At 39.2% G+C, this 9438-nt stretch overlaps 1 protein-coding gene across 1 annotated transcript; it reads right to left on the bottom strand.

Annotated features, from left to right (window-relative positions):
* Positions 1-72: 72 nt before the first annotated feature.
* Positions 73-8506, bottom strand: moxd1l (monooxygenase, DBH-like 1, like). The gene is made up of 13 exons (XM_085133220.1): positions 7356-8506; positions 5867-6013; positions 5027-5179; positions 4861-4944; positions 4490-4645; positions 3814-3916; positions 3020-3189; positions 2857-2945; positions 2658-2754; positions 2506-2565; positions 1386-1504; positions 1214-1292; positions 73-593 (listed from the first exon to the last, which is right to left on the bottom strand). The coding sequence occupies exons 1-13, from the start codon at positions 7623-7625 to the stop codon at positions 438-440; spliced, it is 1683 nt and encodes a 560-aa protein (XP_084989346.1). The 5' UTR covers positions 7626-8506; the 3' UTR covers positions 73-437.
* Between the last annotated feature and the right edge of the window lie 932 nt (positions 8507-9438).

The raw sequence follows: 9438 nt of genomic DNA, 5'->3' as shown, positions 1-9438 counted from the left end.
CCAACATTTGGATGTAATAATACAGAAAGTTATGATCTACTCAATTAGCAAATAGTAATGCAATAAAGGAAAAATAAATAAACTGCATTCATACTGAAAATCATGCAAACTTTTATTATTGCCATTTCAGAAACAATAAATGTTTTTATTGCTGCTGTGGTAGAGACAGTATCCCAGCTTACAAACTGAAGTTGTGCTTCAGTATTAATGGCTTAATATGTGTAATGTAAATATCCCTGTCCCTGTGCTTTGTATGAAAATCAATCAGGTGCTAAAGAAAATGACTGTGATTAACATTTAACAAGAAAGATAAATGATATCATAAAAAGAGAAACCAAAAGCTTGGAAAATCTGATGTAATGTCGATACAGTAAAGATTTGAACAACTCTGTCTTCCTTTATAGGGATTGCAACTGGCTCTATGGCCAATGCCTGGGCTACATTAATATAATCCAGAGTAGCACAAGTATGATTCCTGCAAGATTCACAATCCAGGATGTGCTAAATCTGTTTGAAGTGTTTCTAATCTGGCAAGCAGCAGGTGTCTTCATCAGATCCCTTACAGTGCCATTTGGGAAAAGGCTGGCATTGTGCTGCAAATAAAAAAAAAGATAATCACAATAACACTTTTTTTCTGCAGTTAAAAAACAATGAAATATCTTGCTTTTTTGTCAGTGACTTCCACTTAAATGCCACATACTGTAGAGAAAGACAAATAAAAGCTCCAACTTTGTGATTATCCTATGTTTATCATATTTTGATCATAAACCATAAGAACCATACGCATGCATAGATGTGTGTGACAGTATAGAAACCTGGCTTACTGGCCAGTCAAATTGTATTATAAAAATTAACACTCCAAAGATGCTTAGCATAAATGCAAAATGGCAACAATACAGAACAGATGTAGAGGAGGAAACAATGGATTGTTAGATAAAAATAAATACATGTAAAAAACAAAAACAATAGGTCAAATGTTAATGATGGGATCACGTTCACATTCATATTATTTCCTGTACTTTAATAACCCAGCCACTATATGTCTGAAGTTGTAAAGAAACAAGCTTATTGATATAAACATTTTATATAACCTATAAATAATAAAATATAACGTGTTGTCGGTGCCAGTATCTGTCTTTTAATCTTCAAAAACATTTGATTAAATCCCACAAGAAAAAAAGGACAGTATCAAATAACTAAGACTGATACTTACATTGCTGTTTACGATTGCTTGATATTGCGGCGCCTTCTTTAACATCATTTCATACTCAGTGATCTTATCCATGGGTATTCTGTCAAAAATCAGTATATAGCTAGTTTACTCAAATGCATATGTATGGGGGAAAAAATCAAAAGGGTGGCTGAAGCATTGCATCAGAGCTTACTTCTCTGCGTCTATCAGCACTCCTTTGGTATCTGGAATGCTAACACATGAGACGATGTTGATCGCAGGGTAGTAGAACAGGAAAGCAAGGCACATCTCACTGGTAGTTGCTAACCCCATCTGAAAGGAGCATGCATTGGAGATTCAATGCAGTCTAACTTGCTTTCATGGTGTAAAATGATTGCGAGATCTTCTTCTTTCAACTGCTCCCTTTAGGAGGCATCACAGTGGATCATTCTGTCACACCAACCCTCTGCATCTCTTCTCTCTTCTGAGGTCTTTCTCTTGTTCTCCTTCCTGGCAGCTCCATCTTCAGCATCCTTTGTCTGAAAAATCAACTGTCCCTCCTTTGCACATGTCCAAACCATCTCAGCCTTGTCTCCAAACTGTTCAACCTGAGCTGCCTCTCTGATATACTTATTTCTAATCTTGTCCAGTGTGGTTCCCGATGAAAATATTAGAATCTTCAGCTCCAGCTCTTTTCTTTTTGTCAGAGCCACGATCTCCAAACCATACATCACAACAGGCCTCATTATGATGTATGGTTTGAAGATTGTGGTTTTCAAGGGTTACCATCTTGTAAACTTTCCCTTTCACTGTTGCTTCAATCACAAATCATTCCTGACACTCATCTCCAACCCACTTGCCCTCTATTCCTGGTTAACCCCAGGTGTTTAAGCTAGTTCATTTTCACTACCTCTACTCCCTGCAGTTTCACATGTTACAAATGTCTCCCTCTCATTTACAGATATTTTTTACTTTTATTCATCTTCGCTCCAGAGCACACCTCCAGGTCTCCACTTGACTCCCTATCCTCACTACAGATCACAGTGTCATATCTTTTGATATTATTATAATGAATAGGAAGGAACATTGTGTTCATATCTATATCCTTCTTGATACAAGGATTTTGCTGCTATGGGAAGCAGTACATATTTAACAGTCATAATCACAGCTGAACATTGTGCATTACATGTCATTTCCAAGATATGGATGCAAAAACTAGTAAACCACTTGTTTGTTTAAGGTTACTTGTGCTACATTTTTTTCTGGTTTCACTCAGGCAGTCCTGATTTCATTCAAGCCATACGATGACACAAGGTCATACAATACTAACCCACCTTAGTGACTGAAGCACGATTGGTAGTATTGTAGGTGCACTCCACTACAATTTCATCACCCTGTAGTGGAAGGAAAAAGCCATAGACAGCTAATTGTTTTCCATTTTTCTCTATCGTGTTCATAAATGTGCATGGAAGTAATGAACCCTTACCTGCTTGATTGTCTTTATGCTTCCCAAACTGACAGCCTGTTGTAGATCAAAGTTGTAGTTTTCATCTATGCCCAAAAAATCTATCTGTCGTTCATTTCTGCAGTGGGATGCACCGGGAAAACCAATCAACTCTAAATTCATGCAGACGACATTGATTGCTGTTGAGCTGCATACAGTCTGCCTTTTTTTGTTTTTTTACCTGAAGTGGCCAACTCTGACTTTCGTCCCAGCCAAGTGAGTGTGCAAGAGCACAGCAAACACTTGAAGATCAGGCACAGGGTTCAAAAACTATGGGAAGGAGAAAGAAAACTTTTACAGACTTTTTAAATGCATCGTGGAATCCATATTGCAGAGGTGCATACCTTTGAAAAGTAAGCAGTGTTGCATATGCCGTAGGTGTGGAACTGGTTAGCTTTTGGAGGGATATCGTACTTCACTCTTCCTGGTAAGACACCTGTAGTCAGAATGCCCATATCATGCTGCCGTAGCTTTGCAGTATAGTGTAATCTTAATCCCGAGCTGTCTTTAATGCCTGTAGAGAGAAAAAGAACAGTCAAATACTACTACTACTACTACTACTACTAATAATAATAATAATATTAAAGGTAAGTAAATAAATTCAAGATTATAGGAAGCATATTCAATTTTTGACAAACATAGTTGGATACTGGGTATCAAAGTGCCTCAACACTTTAACTAGATCGCCAATCTAACTGGGTGTTTTGGTGTTTTGGAAAGCACAGCATAACACATCTGTGCCGCAGTATTTAAACATGGTTCCCCAGGTGCCCTCCACTCCAGCTGGGAGCCGGTTTTCTCCCAGCGTTGGTATGTAAGATTAAGATTAATGCTACCCGTTTTAGTCTGAGGCATCTATCCATCCATTTGCTTCTGCTTATCCTTTTCAGGGTCGCGGGGGGTGCTGGAGCCTATCCCAGCTTTCATGGGGCGAGAGGCGGGGTACACCCTGGACAGATCGCCAGTCTGTCGCAGGGCTAACACACAGGGACAGACAACCAGTCACATTCACACCTATGGGCATTATTATAGATTTTTCAATTAACCAATCCCCACAAAGTGGATGTCTTTGGACTGTGGGAGGAAGCCAGAGTACCCATGCAAACTTGTCCTTAGTTTTAATGAATTCGCTATTTACCTTCTTTCCTCTCTGGGTTATTGTAATGGATTTCCAGCCTATAGAATGCATCGCTCTTCTCTCCTCCAATGGGAATTCCCACATTTTCCGGAAGCTCGTACACCTGAAGATTTAGAGATGAATTGTAGGAGAACTGATGTAACACTGGCACAGAAACAACACACACAAGAAAAAATGATGTGATGTAAACTTAATTTTTTTTAAAAAAAACAGTCCTACAAACTCAAGTTAATCTAATATTTTCTCCCATTTTAGTCAGTTCAACTTATTATTTTTGATGATATTAAGTACCTGCTACATATAAAAATATAAATAAACTTTACATTTTGTCTGACTTGTTTTTGAGTTTTCAAAGTTGATGTTTGACTTTTGTTTATTTAAAAAACAATTACAAAAGTGAACAATAAATATTGAGTTTTGCTAAACTGAAACAGTGACTCTGTTGTACTCGTTCCTCGTAAGTTATGTCAGCTTATTCACACGGGAGTCATAAACGAAAACTAAGTTCTTGTTACTAAATATTTATGAATTCAATTATTAAACAATTTTACTTTTATTTTAGACAAAAGGTACATGTCAAATGAAATCAAAATATTGGAGTTCTGAGAAGGTCCAACTGTTAAGTTAATAAACTTCTGCTAACTTCTCTGGGTTTACAGTGTACAGTCTCTCTCACCCCGCCTCCCACTCCCCAAGAAGCCACTATTCCAAAGCAGCTGTCTCCTATGTCTCCCATGTAGCATGGCTTGTCATAAGGCTCTGTCACTTTGGGGGGACAATGGTACAGCAGCATATGATGAATGAGGTCAAGGTGCTCGATCACGGGCTCGATCTGAGGTAAATTAGGAGAACGAGGTTGAAATAAACATAAAAATCACAATGACAGCATATAAATTCATGAAGTCTATTTGGTTGTGACACTTTTTATTAGTTTATTTATGCTTACACATACATTAATGTGGGTGTGCTTTTATATGCATTTTAATTACCCAATCAGACACAAATGAAAGAACAGTGGCGACAGAAACATAAAGAAATAATGCTTACCTGGTAAATATGATGTTTTGTATTTAACTTTGGGAACTGCATAACTTTGCAGTGATAGTAGGTAGTGTTGGAAGGGACTATGATCTGTAAACAACAAATATAAAGGTAAATAAACAACAAACAATACGATATTTCTGATCTGACTGTTATTGTCAGTAATTCTTACGTTGTCCACCGTAGCACTAAGATAGCTGGAGTTGGTTGGGATGGACTTTGGCATATACTTCAGTAGATTTACTTCTTTGGTGCCTCGTCTGGACCCGTGGTAAGAGATCTCATCTTTTTCCCCATAGGCAAAGATGAGTTTGATTGGCTGAGCCTGAGAGAGAGAGATGGTAATTTAGGTCAGGCAATATGATCCCTTACACAGTATAGAAGCAATACAGTAATATATACATTCATGTGGAAGGTGATATTGTGACAGGTTTCTGATTATTAATATCTTTTTATACCTTGTAAAATAACATGTTACATAAAGTGATTTAATGCTCTGACTGTGCAGATTTCTGTGCCACTGCAAAGGTGTTCAAAACTAAATCATGCCTGTATTCTTCTGGAAACCCAGGGCAATGTGTGGAGGAAAAAAAGCCCGGGGAGCCTAACAAAAGAACTGGAATAGCAGATTGTAGACTGTGAAACTTGAGCATTAGACAGAGAATTACATCTATGGCAACAAAGAAGGAAAACAGAGAAAAGGGTACAACAAAGAGACTTAACTTGTGTTTCAGGCCTAGACAACAAAGTCTAATTGTGGTGTCATATGAGACCTAAAGATGTGGTATGAAGAGAGAAACGTTACACCTCTTCTCAGCACGATTCACTTGTTTGTTTTTATGTTTTTATGGGAACTACTTTGTAAAACAAAACAAAACAAAACAAAAAAAACCTTCATTAGACAAAATTTAAAAAAAAAATTGTGATGGCTGTGTCACACTAATCCTACACATGCAGACTGTGATAAGGGGAAAGAAAAAAAAAGAAAAGAAACAAGCAACAAAATAGTTACAGTGATCTGGAAGTCTTTATCATCACACGTTTTAATAGGCCTCTTAAAGGTCATGACGGTTTGCCCCTCATTTTCCCGCATAGAGAGGAGAGTGTAGCTCTGCTGTGCATCCTCTAGAGGCATGGAGTTGCCCGTGGCGTATCGATCCTAATGGAAAAAAACAGCAGCAGAAAGCCAGACATTAATCTCTGCAACTGTTAGGTGTGTCCTTTTGAAAGATCACTTACAAAAGTTGTGTGGTGTGAAAAAGGGTTTGCCCACTTCTTGATTTCTTATTTGTTTTGTATGTTTGTCACACTTAATTGTTTCAGATCATCAGACAAAGTTAAATATTAGAAAAAGATAACACAAGTAAACACAAATGCAGTTTCTAAATGAAGCTGTTTACTAGTAAGGGGAAAATCAAAACCTGCATGGTGATTCCTCTCTATAAACCTAACAACTGGTTGGGCCACCCTTAGCAGCAACAACTGCAATCAAGAGTTTGCAATAAATGTCCATGAGACTTCTACAGCGCTGTGGAGGAATTTTGGCCCACTCATCTTTGCAGTATTGTTGTAATTCAGCCACACTGGAGGGTTTTCAAGTATGAAATGCCTTATTAAGGTCATGCCACAGCATCTCAATCGGATTCAGGTCAGGACTTTGACTGGACCATTCTAAAGTCTTCATTTTGTTTTTCCTAAGCCATTCAGAGGTGGACTTGCTGGTGTGTTTTGGGTCACTGTCCTGCTGCAAAACTCAAGTGTGCTTCAGCTTGAGGTCACAAGCAGATGACTGTAATTCATGGTTCCATTTACCACAGCAAGTCTTCCAGGCACTTAGGTAGCAACACAACCCCAGACCATCACACTACTACCACAAAATACCACCATAGTTCACTGGAGTCCCAGAGCCTTAGAAATTCCTTTATATCCCTTTCCAGACTGATAGATGTCAGTGGCTTTGTTTCTCAGCTTTTTCTTTGGATCATGAAATGTTTTGTTGAGATCTCGTAGCCCGCTTCAGTTTGTCAGACAGGTTCCATTTAAGTGATTTCTTGATTCAGCAGGTCTGGCAGTAATCATTCCTGGGTGTGGCAGTGACACTGAACTCAGCTTTGTATAAAATGTGGTTAATCACAGTTAATTTGTGATTTAACAAGGTGTGGGCCATCACTTTTTCACACAGGGCCATGTAATAATAATAAATCAGGAAGGTGACAAGTACTTTTTCACACCGCTGTATCTATTTTTTCTATTTCTGTCCTTGACAAATACCGAACATGACACAGTAACACTAAAAATTAAAACTATGCAAATCTAAAAACGAAACAAAAATTAATAATTTTCAATAGAATCCAAACTAAAACAACTGATATGAAACTGAAAAGAAAACCAAAACACAAAATTAAATTAAACAGGATGAATGAGGATGAAAGCTTCTAGCTGTTTATACTAAATAAGTAAAAATACAACAGCTGCTCATTTATAATTATTTTATAACTAACCGAGAAGTAGCTTCCACCGGATCCAACTCCTCCTATGACGATGTCTGATCCTTTCATGTCTCCGTTCGGGCTCAAACCAAAACCCACCCAGCCTGTGGTGTTGACCGCCAGCTGGAATGTAATGTCACCTGCTAGACTGTCAAAGCCCCACTTCAGGCACACCAGTTGCTCCTGGTCCAGGTACTCCATAAAGGGCATTGTGACATCCATCGCCCATGACCCTGTTGTGCAGATCAGTAGCAGGGAGAAAAAGGGAAGCAGAGAGCACATGATGTCTCTGCAAAGCTGAAAATCTTCAAACTGAGCTGAATACTAGCGGGGCTGCCAAACTCCCTCCCACCATCCAAAGACACACCTGTGTTTCGAGATCAGCTCAAGTGATAGTGGGGAGAAAAAAAAGTGCTCAGGCATTTACTGTTTGCCCTTGCTGAACAATAAAAACTGGGCTTTCTGGGCTCTCTGTCACATTCTCATCCTTGTAAAAACTCACAAAAGAGTTTCCAACTCAACTTCTTTAAAGCCTTAGTATTAAATCCGTAATTGAATCTTTTATGTACTAGCAGTCTCCAGCCACAGTGCTTTTCATACAGCACTAAAATGTCCACAGATAGGCTGAAGATTTCACCTACACTTTGTTTTGTTTTATAACTGGCAGGCTCAGGTAATTGATATATGAATGGGTGCTAAGGAGAAGTGAAATGTATAATACTTTCTTCTCACCTACTGTCACGTTCTCATATATCAAAGGCTTGAGTCGAGCCAAAAGAATTTCATGGCGCAGGAATGTGAATTGTGTAGTTAGTCTCTGAGTGCTGCATTCAGATCCTAAGATACAAAAGTTTTAGGTTTATTTCCTTGTTCATGTGTTATTTTTTACAGTGTGCAATCTTTAACCGTCTCATATTCTTTAGCGAACATTTCAGAGAGATTCTTCTTCTATGCAGTGGCTGAACAAATATCTAATATTTTAAGGAAAAGCACTTCACTTCAAGTAGAGTTACAACTTACATAACAACTGACTTGAGTGCGCTTACACATGACACTTCTTTGGTCATTTTACTGTGCAACTCATCCTGTTCACAGGTTCAGTCACACAGTCTAGGTTTTGTTTTTGTTTTTTTACCAACATATGCAATGTTTTCTTAACTTGAGCGAGCGAGCGACTTGGTGTTCGCTCGCTCGCTCTGTGGTATAGTATCGCTTCCTGTTCCTGCTCAAACACAGTGGTGTTTCTGAGTAGCTTATTTGCTTAGCAGTTTAATTAACAACTTTTAAATACATTCTTTTTTCACAGTATAATCTTCACGTGCTTCATCCGAAGCACACTTTCTGTGTACTCACTACCTAATTTATAGTATTCACTCACTGTCTCTGTACTGTTTCGCTAGCTTAGCTCGTAGCCGACCCGTTAGCACCATGGCTACTTCACCTGTCCCTTCTCCACTTTCTTGCTCATTGTGTCAGATGTTTAGTTACTCCTCGGCCTCCTTTAGCAGTAATGATATCTGTAACAAATGTAGCATATTTGCAGCTCTGGAGGCCAGGATTACTGAATTGGAGACTCGGCTTTGCACCCTGCTCTCACCCTTAGCTAGCCAGGCCCCTGTAGCTGGTGCAGCCGAAGATAGCGTAGGCCCCGCTAGCTGTTCCCCGGCAGACCCCAAGCAGCTGGGGAAAGGCTGGGTAACGGTGAGAAGGAAGCGTAGTCCTAAACAGAAGCCCCAGGTACACCACCAACCCGTTCATGTGTCTAACCGTTTTTCCCCACTCGGTGACACACCCGCCGGGGGTCAAACTCTGGTAATTGGTGATTCTGTTCTCAGACATGTGAAGCTAGAGACACCGGCAACCATAGTCAATTGTCTTCCAGGGGCCAGAGCAGGCGACATTGAAGGAAATTTAAAACTGCTGGCTAAGGGTAAACGTAAATTCAATAAAATCATAATTCACGTCGGCAGTAATGACACCCGGTTACGCCAATCGGAGGTCACTAAAATCAATATTGAATCGGTGTGTAACTTTGCCAAAACAATGTCGGACTCTGTAGTTTTCTCTGGTCCCCTCCCCAATCAGACCAGGAGTG

The sequence above is a fragment of the Neolamprologus multifasciatus genome, chromosome 15, assembly GCF_963576455.1.
Source record: "Neolamprologus multifasciatus chromosome 15, fNeoMul1.2, whole genome shotgun sequence".
Lineage (NCBI taxonomy): Eukaryota > Metazoa > Chordata > Actinopteri > Cichliformes > Cichlidae > Neolamprologus > Neolamprologus multifasciatus.
The sequence above is the reverse complement of the archived record's forward strand: the minus strand, read 5'-3'. Positions and strand labels throughout refer to the sequence as shown.